Source organism: Vidua macroura, chromosome 5 (genome assembly GCF_024509145.1).
Source record: "Vidua macroura isolate BioBank_ID:100142 chromosome 5, ASM2450914v1, whole genome shotgun sequence".
In the NCBI taxonomy this organism is placed as follows: domain Eukaryota; kingdom Metazoa; phylum Chordata; class Aves; order Passeriformes; family Viduidae; genus Vidua; species Vidua macroura.
Window position 1 is genome coordinate 26,073,836 of NC_071575.1, and position 13,813 is coordinate 26,087,648.

Consider the following 13,813-nt stretch of genomic DNA (forward strand, 5'->3'; position numbering starts at 1 on the left):
AAGAGGAAACTCTTTCCACATATATAAGTGGTCCTACATGATCTCAAACAGCACCAGCAAAAGATCACAGCATTAACTGCATCGAGGTGCACGCACTGTTTGTTTTTTTTCCCCTTCATTCACATTTCTCCTTGACTCCAGCCCTCATTGCAATAGACCAGAACTGCAGCAGGAGCAGTGTGCCAGCCACATATCCAGTGCCAGCCCACGCAGAGGCTTTGTGGGCTGTACACTTGCCAGCATGTTTTAGGGACGAGCTGGAATTAAGGACAACTTGATTAGTCCATGACAAGCAGGTGAAAAAGGCAGGCAAGAGAGCCCTGCCACCCTCACCCTCCTGGCTTACGTGCAGCCTCTCCTGAAGCAGCTCATTTTGGAGTTATTCCTACGTGGAGGTCTGCATTGGCACAGGCAAGCTGTGGGAAGGGCGTCAGGGCACTGGCACAGCTCCTGCAGCACTGGGAAATGGCTCTGGCGAGGACATGGGGAAAACAGCTGAGCAGAGAAATCAATATTACAGTCACACACTGCCCTGAGCAATTCTGACATATTTATGGTTACTGCTCTTCCATGTACAGAGCGCTGGGCATCGCCTTCCCCCAATGCCACCATCCTCCAGCACCCTGAGGACCAGGGTGGAGCCTCTGCCCTGGCAGCAGGACCTTGACCTCAGGCTCACACCACCACATCCATACCCTCCTCACCGACACAGGGCCGTGCCGAGCCCGACCCGGCACTGCCGCCCTCCCCGGGACGTGCCACGCTTGTCTGCCAGGGCTCTGTGCCCCAGGCAGGCGGCGGTGGGCCTGGGACCCCGTCTCTCCACAGCTACTGCACCACTAAGCCGCCAGGATGGGCCAGCAGTGACTGCAGGCGCAGGAACAAGATTAGGGCTGGATTTAGGTCGTTCTTATAAAGGACAGCAGCTCAGCCATTCTGCCTGGCATTGCTTTGATTACTACTGCAATTACAGTGTGAGAAGGAAAAGGGCTGCCTCCTGCAATATTAACAGGGCAGTTCCTGGCATCCTCCCTGAAAAAGCCCCCTCATGTGCACTGTCACATCTTCTTCTCTGCTATTGCAGCAGCCACTGGCAGCCAAGCAGCCTCCAAGAGTGCAAGAAGTTTTAGTCTTTCTAAGTGGAAATCAAAACAGCAGCTTATCTGGCAAGCAAAGTACAAGTAATTCTCTTTGGTTTAGCATTAGTGAGTCAGTGCTATTGATAGGAATAATGATGTTTTTCACACCCAATCTGTACCTTATTTTCAAAGGAATACAGTATAAAAAACTTAGATGAAGGCAAATGTATAACAGAATAATCACACCAGGGCTGGGCAAGCATTTAAATCCAGTATTTCTCTGGCATATATACAGATAGAGAATAAAGTGCTATTGCTGAAACACAGCAATACATCACAGCCATCAGCAGTTCCACAAATGGTGTGTTATCCAAGACAGCAAGAGAGTTACTCCTTTTTAAAGGTTATTGTAACTGGAGATCATACTTGTCAATAATATTGACAGCTCTTTATAACAAGCACTGTTTCCTTTGGCTACAGAAATCCTCCTATAGGAACTAAGTCTTTAATGCATAATTCAGATTTTTTTTTAATAAAATTAAAATCTTTGTGGTAATACAATGGAATTCTGGTTTCCTCCAATAGCAAAAAAAAAAAATAAAATTAACCATTACAGCAATTATCCGTGCCACCAATGTTTCTGTTTCAGCATCCAATTTTGGTTTCCCAAAAGCAGGGATTATCTCCACACTCCTTTAAATAGAAAGGCAATACTTTATATATGCAGAATAAGATCTGGTTTCACATGAACAAAATATTAATCCAGCTCAGATTTTTATCAAACAGGTTTCCCAAATGAATACACAGTATTTCCCTATTATTATGACAGCTCACAAAAAATGACAGTTACTTCAATAAGCCAGCTAGTCCATCCAATCCCTAATCCATGAGACTTGGTTTTTTTCCAGCTATAATGTCAGAAGATTTAGTGCTGCATTTGAGCATCACTTCTTAAGGGGGGGCTGGAGAAATGCTTGAATTCCATTCCTCCCACAAGCCCTGCAAAGATGAGAAATCCTAAGCAATTGACCTCAACTGCTTCTGATGAGCAAGTTAAGTTTAGTTAGCTTATTTTGTTAGCTGTTCAAGTTATCTCTGCCTCTACTTGCACCATTCTCATTCACATCTAGGTTACTTAATCTGGACAATGCCTCCAAAATGCTTTGTGCAAATCTAGACTGCACTTAAAAGTGAAAAGCAAAACTTCTGTAGCCTGCTTTTCATTTGTGTCAGTTGCGTAAGTCATGAACAGGAATCGCAACTGATCAGATATTCCTCGGTAAAGGAAAACTTAGTCTATTTCCAGCAAACTAGGAAAAAATCCAATTGCCTATTTTCAGAAAAGCCATGCACACAAGAAGTTGTATGACTGTAGTAATGCCACCAAGTTTTCTGGCAGCGCACTTGGCGCACAGACTTGGCACGGAGGAAGCGCGAAGGAGAGCGGCGCAGGCGGTGGGGAGGTTCTGTGAGGCGTGAGCACACAGGTGCCAAGCACACACAAGGACAAAAAAGTCTTTTCGCTTTCTAAAAATAAGAGCCTACTAGATAAGAAGCACGGTTAGCCAGACTGCAGCATGCCCTGTTTGGATTTTAACATTTCATTGAAGAGAAATTAATTTCCAGTATGTGGATATTTGTAGGGAAACAGCATAAGGTAGAAGAAATGTACATTTTCCCCAAGACATTCAGCATTTTCAGTGAGCATGACCAATATCTGCTCTCTGATTTGCTGGCCATTAAAATAAAGAATTTGATCTTAAAAGTAGAGTAATGAAGCTCTCCACAGTTTTCAAGCATACACTGAATAGGACACTAAGACATTGAATCTTTACACAATGGCCAAAACTAGACAGTGCAAGGTAACATTTACAGTTCATGTGTGGAAAAAAAAAAACTCTATAAAAACCTTAAAAATCTTTTCACACAGCAAGCAGGCTACCATAACTCCACCAATATTCATGCCTAAAACAGGGAAGGCACCATCCAGGACGGTCCTTCAAGTTCCAGTTCCCACACTGGCTTACTGCATCTTCTCTTTCCCCAAACTGCACCCTCAATGGAGACCAGTCCTTCCACTTCAGAACAAAACACCCACCCCTAATTCTCTCCCAACTTTCCTCCAGAGCACTAAATTACTTCCCCAATGAAGTATATTTCATTTTCTTTTGGTCCTTTTGGTTAAAGCAATGTTAAATATTTACTATAACAAATTCATTTGAGCACATACAATTCCAAGGCTGAGAGTCTCAAAATGGCTTTACCTGAAAGAAGCAGGCATGAAGAGGAAAGTGAACTGAAATTTATTTTCCATAAGCCCTAAATATGACAGAAGAACTCCTTTCACCCTACTTTAGTGGAGTTCAACAGGGCACTGAAACCAATACTGAAATTTTCATGCTTTTCAAGATATTTCACATCAAATACCCTGCCTTTCTTTTATGATCTCTCCAAATATTAAACGCCAAGAAATCCTTACTTTCCTTTCCTCCTTCAAGTCCCTGGAAAGAGCCTGGGAAAAAAAAGGTTTTTTCCCTCCATCCTTGAGTGAGAGCTTTGTGATAAGGGCCACAAGTGTTTTGACAACATCATAATCTACACACCATTTTGTTGTGTGCCTGGATACACTACCAAGTTGAGCAATAGGTAAACAGCTTTTAGCTGTTCAAAATTAGTTCACTTAAAAACTCCAAATCAGCCATCTGAAGAACCAGCTGTGGAGCAACTCACTCACTCACTCAAAAAAAAAAAAAAAAAAAAAAAAAAAAAAATTCTGTACCAGAAAACATCATACATGCAAAAGACAAAAAATAATCTAAGCAAAATGAACCCTTTGCTTGGTGGAAAATTCTGATCTACCAAGCTTATTTTAAGCCCTGAGCATCCATTCTGTGGAACAAGAACTATAAAACAAAATACTCATCCCTAAAAGCATGTCAAAATGTTATACAACCATAAATGTTGATTTTATTTCATTTTCTGAACAGACCTATCAACACTACAAGAATCATAAAAGCAGTTCTTTGCCCTGCTTTCACGAGTAACACTGAAACATTTCATTTCAGGCCTTATGCAGTAGATGAGGGTTTTTTTTTTGTGCTTTTTTTTGTTTTTAATTGAAGAGAATTTTTGTGGAAAGAGATTTTGGGCTTAAGGCAAGGAAAGCCTCCACACAGGGGAGAGTCCTGGGCTGTCCCCAGCCAAGGCAGGGCACATGTCAGGGAGCTCCAAAAGTGCCCCCACACTGGGGAAAGTCCTGGGCTGTCCCAGCCAAGGCAGAGCACAGGTCAGGGAGCTCCAGATGATGCCAGAGCTGACTCACAGGCAGCTCCTCAGCACACCATGCACCACGGAGAGCTGCCTACAGATCACCACCACCGAGTCCATCTCAAATCGTCAAAGGTTTTCTAACTCCTGCTTCTCTCTTCACAGGAGAGGCCCTGGGCCTCCAGAGCAGCAGCAGAGCTCCTCTTGTCCCTTCTCCTGCTCATTGCTCAGCCCCAAGGCAGCTCCATCAGTCAGACCTGGGGTGAGCAGGGCGCTCTGTGAACACTGGCTGCCAAGGGATTCATGGGTTTGGAGATAAGCAGGTTCTTGATTACTTTTTTTTTTTTTGCTAAACTGGAGATGATCTGTGTAGCAGCTTAAGTCACAGCAACTTTTCATTGATGCCTTGTGACTTACCTCAACAAGCTCTTTAAGCACAAGGACAGCAAGATGTAGCTATCACAGCTACATTACATGAAAGAACAGGGTCATTTACTTCTACAAATAATTTTAAGAACATTTTTAGAAAGAATAGCCATTTGTGGGTTTGCTGTGATAGAACAGACTTTCTGTTTCCTCAAGTATCTTTCTCTCCACCCATTACAGCAGAGAATTCAATTGTAGTACCTTGGTTTTTGAAACCTGTAACACAGATTTCTAGATGGGCTCTCACTACTGCCTGCCTACAGCAGCATTAGTACTCCCCAAGCTTTAACAGAAATGTTTTCTCAGCTACATCCCAAACCAGAGTTAATTTTCCATGGCTGTATTATATTTGTGGCTCACAGCACTCCCTGTTCCTCCCCAGCATTTCCCACTGCTGAGCTCCCAGCTGATAGCAGAAAGCTCGTGTCACGAGTCCCTAAAAATATAGCATTGCTCAGTGGCAATGTTAAGTCCCACCATATTTCTGTTACTCCACTTCTTCCTCTGTCACATCCCAACCCTCCTAAGGTATTAAGAATGCCTCCTGAACTGGCATTACCAGAAGTGTTTGTATGTCCAAACCATATTGCTGGACCTTGCCTAGTTTAAGCCGGTTGCAAAGACATTGCTTCAAAAATTACTACTTTTGTTAATTTCTCTTTGAAATTATTCACAACTGCACTGAATTTTATAAATATATCCTATATGTGCCAAAATTACTTTCTTTCACTGAAAAATGAAGAGGGAGATTAATTTAGCTTTGAAATCTGCTTAGTGTTGCTGGAGCAATTCAGCCAAACCTACTGAATGACCACGGAAGAGGAGCCCTGTAGTCGAGGCACCACATTTGCACAAACCCACCACACTCAGGCTATCCTTGAGCAGTGCAAGAACACAGTTGTGCACCTCCCTGGGAAATCAGCAAAAGACAACTTCGAAAGTCTGGGTACATCAGGGAAGGCACAGCCTACCAGCCAACAGAGCTTTAAAAATAGTTTCTCATGACTCAAAATTTAGGTAGCTGAAACCCCAATAGGTCACACCATGCAAATCAAATCCTGTATGCCATCAGCTGGGAGGTGGCTTCTGGGAGTCAGGAGTTTTCTACTAAAAGCAGCAAAACTGAAAACAAACAGTTTTCTGTGGTCACAAGTACATGTGAATAAACAAAGAGATGAAAGTACATTTAGCTAATGCTTCAACTTGGAAACCCCAGAGCTACCTCCATATAGTAGTGTGTGCTCACTGCCAAGGATAGAGACTAAATAACCCTGCCTTAAGATAAGGTTCCTTGGAAAGTTGTTCCTTGGAAACATACGTGCATCCACCCCTTTTACTGGTGACAAAAACATGAACTTCAACCAGCGCACATTGACCACTGATATAGATCATCGTGTCTTTCTCTTACACAACCAGAAGGCAAGCTACTTCCTGATGCAATAGCTGCAGAGACCTCATTAGGATCCCATCCTCAGGATCCCATCGCCAGGCAGAGGGGCTCACAGCTGACTTCAACTTCAGCCACGCACAGCTCCTTTGCCTGCAGTGTGAAGGCATGGGAATGGGCAAACATTGGCACTTAAACACTTCCAAACTCGTAACTCCATGAGGAAATGCTTAGCTTCCATGCAATTAAGCCCTGTTATTAAGCCTGAAGCTGATCAAATTTTATATGTAAAAACCGGACTTAAATAGGTTTTTTTGCATAAACAAAAGTGACATTGAGGAAGAACTGCTGCCTTAAGCCAGTGTAATCAGCTCATATCCAGTCATGAGCCCACCAAAAATAAACATTTTAGAAAATGTGTTAGAGCCTAAGCAATAGTTTCGTTCCTTTTTTTTCTGTAACGTTTTTGGGGTGGAGGGGGAAAGAAGGATGCAAGAAGACTATTTCTGAATAGACATAAGGTGCGAATAAACATAATAAAGATGCGAGTCCATTAATATATTCAGTTCTTCCTAGATCCCTCCCCCTCCTTTCCAGTGCAGAGACTGAAGAAAATGCATCTGCCCCGGCAGAAAGCTCGGTCATTCGGCTCCCTCCAATTCCGTAACCCTGGGTTCCTTCTCCTGCCAGTGGCACCCCGCTGGCCGTGGCCGGGCCGCTGCGCCCACCCGCCGGGGGCTGCCGGTTCCCGCCACCGTCAGGGACCCGGCCAGCGGGGTCAGCGGAGCCCGGCCTGCGGGGGACGGCGCATCCCGGCCGCCAAACGCTCCCCACTGCCCGGCGGGAGCTGCTCTCGGGGGGATGCTCCACCAGCCCCTCCGGAGGATGCTTTATCCTCTAAAGTCGTTCCCTTCCTGCGGCTCCCACCGACGCGGCGACCCCTCCTCCTCCCCTGCTCGGGGGGAGCAGACATTTTGAGGCAGCGCATCCCAAACGCCCGCCGAGCCGCAGCGGTGCGGGCGAGGCCTCCGGCGGCGCCGCTCACCTGCCAGCTCGTCGGGCTCCAGCCCGCTCTCCGCGTCGATGCCGCACAGCACAAAGTAGTGGGCGAAGCGGCAGGGCGCCGCGCCGGGCCCGGGGTTGCCGCTCCCGCTCATCCCGCCGGCGGCTCCCGGCGGCTCCCGGCGGCGGCTCCGTGCGGCAGCAGCGCGGCTCGGGCGCGCCCGCGGGCCGGTCACGGCGCGCCGCCCCCCATCCCCGGCGGGACCGCGCAGGCGGGCACCGAGCGGCGGCGGCGGGCGGCAGCCGCGGCCCCGCTGTCAGCTGAGCGGGGCGGGGACGGGCGGGACACGCCGCGCTGCCGGACCGCCCCCGCGGGGCATTTAAACCCTGCGCGGCCGCCCCCGCCCCGCGCCTTGGTCGGGCGTTCCCGGCGTGTCAGGGGAGCCGCGGGCGGCTTTGTCACCCGTTGTGTCCGCGATCCTTGGGATACGCGATTGAAGCCTAAAGCTCCCCCGCGTGTGAGCAGGAGAGGTTGGCTTTATTTAAATAAAGCAGGAGACGGTGCCACTTCCTATCGGGAATGTCTCTTCCCCCCCACGCCCCAGCAGGAGCTCCCGGAGCCTCGCTGCCGGAACGGGCCGAGCCCCGCCCGGCGCCCGGGCTGAGCTGAGCGCTTCCTGCGGGAATCCTGCCGGGGGAAACGGCTTCTTCTCCTCCCCCGAACGTGGAAGCAACAGCCACCACCCGCGGCGGATGGCTTTTGTGCGGTCTCCATCCCCGCGCCGTGATGGATGGCACACGTACCACGTTACGGGAGAGCTATTTCTTGGCTACCCGCATCCCGTTTCCAAGCAAAAATCTAAAATGTTGCTTCGTTTCTAGTTTATTTAAGATTTACTAGCCATTCTGCCGTGTCCAGAAATAAATCAGCATTATTTTACCCGCGCTGCTAAAATCCTTCTCGTTAGGATCACCCGATGCCAAAATACTGGCAGCTCTATCCGGGAGCGGCACCTACTTTTAAAGAGGCAGAGATGATTCTTTTGAAGTTGTAATTTTTTCTGCTCCAAAGTGATGAGATCCCCCCCACATGTCGATAATTCTGACATCTGGATATCATAAGGATATCGTATCATTCAGTATTTTCCAGTATTCAAGTATTATCCAGTATTCTGGATATCAAATCATTCAGTATTTTCACTTTTATCCTTTTGTGTTTTATCTGTTTATTAGTCCTGGAACATGCTGCCTGTAATAATTACAGTTTTGTAATTTTCTTACTGTGGACTCCTATGACCCCTTTATTTTACTTCTTAGCAGTGTGAATCACATCTTTTCTTTTTATGGTTTACATGTCCTTGTTCAACAAGTGCCTATGATAAGAAAATGCCTACAAGGAACTTGATAATTCATCCACCTTGTGTCATTTTATGGAGGTACATGGAGTAACTGTCTGACCTGGAAGCCACCTAGGTCAGCATCTCTCTCTCTTCATCCTGTCAAATTAACAGATTTTATGCCCTTTTATTTCTTAGCTTCCTCTAGTGTTCTAACGAAATCAGACAAGATCTAAACTAATATTTTTTCCCTTCCCAATAACCCCAATCTCCAATAATAATTTTTTTTTTTTAATTTAAAAGAAGATGAATGCTCTCACAATCCCCAATTCTTGTAGTTGCAGCACTCAGTAACAACCTGAACCTTTCTGGAGCTGCAGAGAAATTTTCCGTGAGACTAGTAATTCTCGACTTTGCACCAGAGCTAGGTTGTTTTATTTAGTTTGGTTTGTTTATTAACTTGTATGTATTTGCTTATTCAGCTTTAGATCAGATGGTAAGAGCTTGACAAGTCAATCTGTGACTCTCATTCAAAACCAAGTGCTTATATTGTAGATATTGTAGCTATCTTTTTTTTTTTTTTTTTTTTTTTTTTTTTTTTTTTTTTTTTTTTTTTTTTTGTGGCCCAATGGCATGGATGTCTCCCTTCATCAGCCTCTCTAAAGGATATATGAGTTAAGACTGCTTCTAAAAATAACCCAAAAATTAACACAAGGTTCTGAGCTTTTCACCTGAAGTAAAAACCAGCTGCTAGCTGGTTCTAGGTTGCTTTGGTTTAGCTGTTTTCTGTACAGGGCAGCATTTTTTTTCTTGAATTAAACTCAATGCACAGACACCTCAATCTCAATTAAATCAGTAATGTATATAGCATTAAACAAGAGGAAAAAGCACAACACATGGGATTGGAGGTGTAAAATTAATAAACTCATTCTTCCTGAGTTACCTGTGAGGTTGAGATCCCACTTCTATACGTCCAGCTGCCACAGACACTTTTTTTTGTGGGGCACTGATTTCTTCTCCTATGACAACTGATCTTCTGGGCACAAAAGTCATCCTAATGAGGCCACCCAGATCTTTTGCAAGCTGTGCCAGCAGACCCAGCTTGCCTGGGCTCTGTTAAGCCATGTTATGTCTCTGGGCCTGGATTTTCTCACCTAAACCCCTCCATCTGAGTTGATCTAATATTTCCCTCCAAGCTGATCTAGCTTTAGATACTGCACACTATCTTTGGGTAACTCTTCTTCACTCTCATGGGATTTTTCCCCCCTCCATCCTCGCTCTCATGCCAAGGAATCTGTAACTTTTAAGACATTTGAGCAGAATCTAGGCATTTTGGTTGTTTTTTCACCATCCAAAACCACCCTGCACTGATCACCTGTGCCTCCTTAAAAAGGCTGCCCTGCTTTCAGTACTTCTGCTCTACTTGCAACATCGAGTGCTTAAATTTTACAGAAGTCACAGCAGATCCACAAAGATGCTGTGGAGCTTCTTGCAAGAGTGAGAGAAAAACAGAGATGAGACTTAAAAGCATCACAAAGTGCTGCACATACTAATTAATCAGGCAAATACCATGAGAAAACATTTGTACAGCTTGGGAAGCAGCAGTGTCTGATAGGATTGTGCCATGAGACACATCTGAGATGATCAGAGATAACTGGGTGGGATCATGAGTATTTTTTCCTTTCACCAACAAAAAGTGTTAAAATTCCACAAGAGATTTGAACAGGATGGGTGTCCTCTATTCAAATCATATTAACAATTACCCCAGGGAGATGAGGTTTCTCCCTGGCACAGCAGAGCACAAAGCAGTGTCAGAACTTCTTATGTATTGCTCCAAAGAACAGGGATAAGGTAGGAGTGAGAATTTCAGACTGGACAGGCACAAAAAAACTACTGGCATAGACCAGATCTGCCTGTGACCTTTCACTTTGATCTGCTCTCTCATGGCAGCAGCTTTGTTCCTTCACCTGCTGAATTGCCACTGGTACAGCAAAGCAAGGGAAGGTTTTTGGCTTGGCAGATTTGTTCTTCTTCCTTAGGTATTTGTATCTCTAGTTGCCATGAATATTTCTCTCAATGTCAGTTTGGTTCAGGCTTCCCTCTCCATAACCTCTCAGTTAGTCTTTGTTCCTCAGAACTTGTTAGTTTAAACTGGGTCAAATGCTAACAAGCATGTCAGCTCCCCATGCCCTTAGGATCTGCCATAAAAGATCAGACCATCAAGCTCTTTGGCCTACTTCTGCAAGAAGCCAATGCCCAGTGCTTCAGAGAGGTGGAAAAACCTGCTATTTAAAGGTTATGTCCCTTCCCCTTGCTGTGACATTGTTGCTTCACTTTCTATTTTCTTCATCATTCTTCCATGAATTGGAAATCATGCTGCTGTGATGGATTGCTCACTCCTCCACACAGCTCCACAGTTACCTCTCTTTCACAAGCTGCCAAGCCACATTGATTTTCCATTGAAAGCCTCTCCTGTTTTGCTCTAGCATCTATTGGGTCATGAGATCCTGTAGGGTGGAAGGAAGGAAAACCACTAAGATGCAATATGAACGTTTGTAATGCTCAGAACATTTCAACCCTTGGCTGACTTTCAGTGGAGCAGTGTTGTCAGCCCCTTCACGAGGAGCTGGATGTGAATAGTCATGGGATAAGGATCAGTTAAGGATGGACTGTAAGACTGAAATCCAAGTCATTCTGGCACAAAGTGCAGAAGAGTCTATAGCAGAAGTTGGAAAAAAACAACAGCAGAAGATTTTATAGAGAGGTTCATAAAGAATGCAATTTTCATTCTCTGAGCTTATGCAGGAAGACTGCTTAGAGCATGGGAGAAGTGTTGGCTGCCTCAGGGTCTAATCCCAATTAAACCATAAGGCAAAAAGCAAAGAACACTTCCTCCAGCCCAATCCATCATTGCTTAGAAAGCAGATACTGCAGGTACATATTCTAACATCTAATCAAATTATAATACCATTAAAGCAAGTAACTCACTTTCTATACCTGCCTCATATCTATGAAGATTAAACTTAAATAAAGGCACATGGTTTTCCTCTGCCACATTGTGTAATTATTATTCATCCAGCAGACTTACAGATAAAGTAAAAGATGATTACTTTCCAGGACCTCTGCCGTAGGACCTCTGAAGCTCCGGTGATTTAAAATGTGAAGGTTTTAAATCTCTAATTCCCTATTGTAGCCCACTGCATTTTATTAATTTTATGTACATTTGTCATACACATGCCTTTGCATTGCAAACACATATAGGTTCATTCCACTGTTATCTGCTTTCTGAGAGGATCCTTGATGGAGAGGTTTCATGAGGCAACTGAAATTATGCAATAGTTTATTGCACCTTCTTCCCCCCTCCTTCATGGGACTGGCTCTGTGTTCCCACTGCTTCCTTCACAAACAAATCTGTAGCCTTATCTGCCTGTCCTGAGTGCATCCAGTTCACCATCAGCAAACAGATCCCAAAACACAGGCAGGGATGGAACTGTGTTGTCCGTTTTCATTCACATCATCATCATGCTGCAAGCCAGGCTTCTCAGCATGCAGCTTATCCCTCTGCTGAGGAGGCAGCTTTGCTTCAGGGCTGGCCTCTCTGGCCTTTCAAACCTCCCCCCATCCTGAACCCCCTCAAGGGTTTAGTCTTGGAGGGGGGGATGTGACAGCAACCCCCCAGGCACATAGGGCACACAGAGGTGAGACTTAACACTGCCTTGGAAACCACTCCTAGGCAAGTCCTGCAGTTGCCAAACCTGGTTTCTGGAGGTTTGTGTCCTTCACCACCCTGCTCTTTCCTCTCCCTGTGTTTAGTGGTACAGTATAGCAAAAATCTGTGGTGATTCCTGCCATTTTCCTCCACTTCTGCCTGTGATTCTGTACTGAGCTTGTGAGATGCACCTTCTCCTGCCAAGCAGGTGAGGGCTTGCTCCAGTCCCTCACTGCATGAAGTCAGGAGAAAGATCATATGTAACCATTCCTTTTTGTATGGTTCACTGCCAAGATCCTTGGGTCAAAGACCTTATTTTGCTCTGAGTAAGGTACACTTCCTGCTCTTTGGATGTAGAAGACACACAGACTGTGCCCACTGCTAGTGAGATAAAACCTAATGAGCAAAGTACTGCTTGGATAAATCACTAGCATGTCATGCACTAATGGAAGTGTTGTGCTGGGACTATCAAGCTAAAACAGCACACAGAGGTGTCCATCTATCTCTGACAGCATCACTCACTCACTGCATGACCTTGGCCAAATTGCTTGTAACCTGACTTGCAGAAGCCCTTGTGCAAATCAGGTCACTGTGTTTCAACTGCCCTCAGGAAAAGAAAGCAAACACTGCCTGAACATCTGCCAGGCACAAAGCTCTATTGTTCCCCAGGCCAGCCCGATGCACCAGGAGGCAGATGCACCTCTACAGGGCAGCAGCCCCTATGCCGAGTCCTCCAGCCAAAAATCCCACCACCATTTCTGCTGACAGATGCCTTTCACACCAGGCCTGAGATGAGGCAGGCATTCAGTGAGGACAGCAAATCTCTGTTCTTCATTTCAAACTAATTTCTGCTCTCTACTGAAGGTGTTTTGTTTCCCTGCCTCTAAACTCCAACTCCTCTGTTTTCAGTGCTCCAGGACCCCAGTCCTTTCCAAACTGTCTGTTTGGGGAAGACCTGAGAAGGTAGAAGAGTCTTACAACATAATACAGCTGCCCACATAAAGCATGAGGAAAAGGCGTGTGCTTCTTTTTAAAGCACCAGAGCTTCAAAGGTACATATTGTGGCAAGGAGAAAGGCATGAGGGGATCCTGGCAAGCTGCTTGGGCCACATGCCCACAGCAATATTGTCTGCAGTGGCAGGGGTTCAGGCACAGCTGTGTCAGTGGTCTGTGCTCCCAGTTAGATGATCTCTGGCACTGGGAAAGCTTCCAGAGAAGATATTCAAGCTGTCACATCTACCTAAGTAACACCGTTGTGTTCAAAGCCTAGTCACAAATATTGCCTGCCTTTATCTCAGTTACCAAAAATCAGGTAATCCCATGTCTACCAATACCAGTGGAAGCGTAAACCAACCCCACGGGTTTCAAGTGCTCTGGACAAAATCTGTCCATGAACAGCAGGTAATCCCTTTGTCAAAATGCCTTTGGCATTATTACAAATGTAATTAGAGTCTGATTCAAACTTCCCTTTGAAGCCTCATTCAGTAAGAAGTGCCAGACACCCTGCATCTACATTACAATGCATCCTAGCATACTCGAAAGCCCAAGGGCATGTTAAAGAAATCCAAAGCCATCGAATCCATAGCCAATATGTAATCAAGGACGG

At 45.4% G+C, this 13,813-nt stretch overlaps 1 protein-coding gene across 1 annotated transcript in view; it reads right to left on the reverse strand.

Moving 5' to 3' along the window:
- DENND5B (DENN domain containing 5B) overlaps window positions 1-7,316 on the reverse strand; it is a 105,956-nt gene extending 98,640 nt beyond the window's left edge. Inside the window, exon 1 of the mRNA XM_053978418.1 lies at window positions 7,205-7,316. Within this exon, the coding sequence (XP_053834393.1) occupies window positions 7,205-7,316 (112 nt within the window). The remainder of the gene's footprint in view (window positions 1-7,204) is intronic.
- Window positions 7,317-13,813: the final 6,497 nt, after the last annotated feature.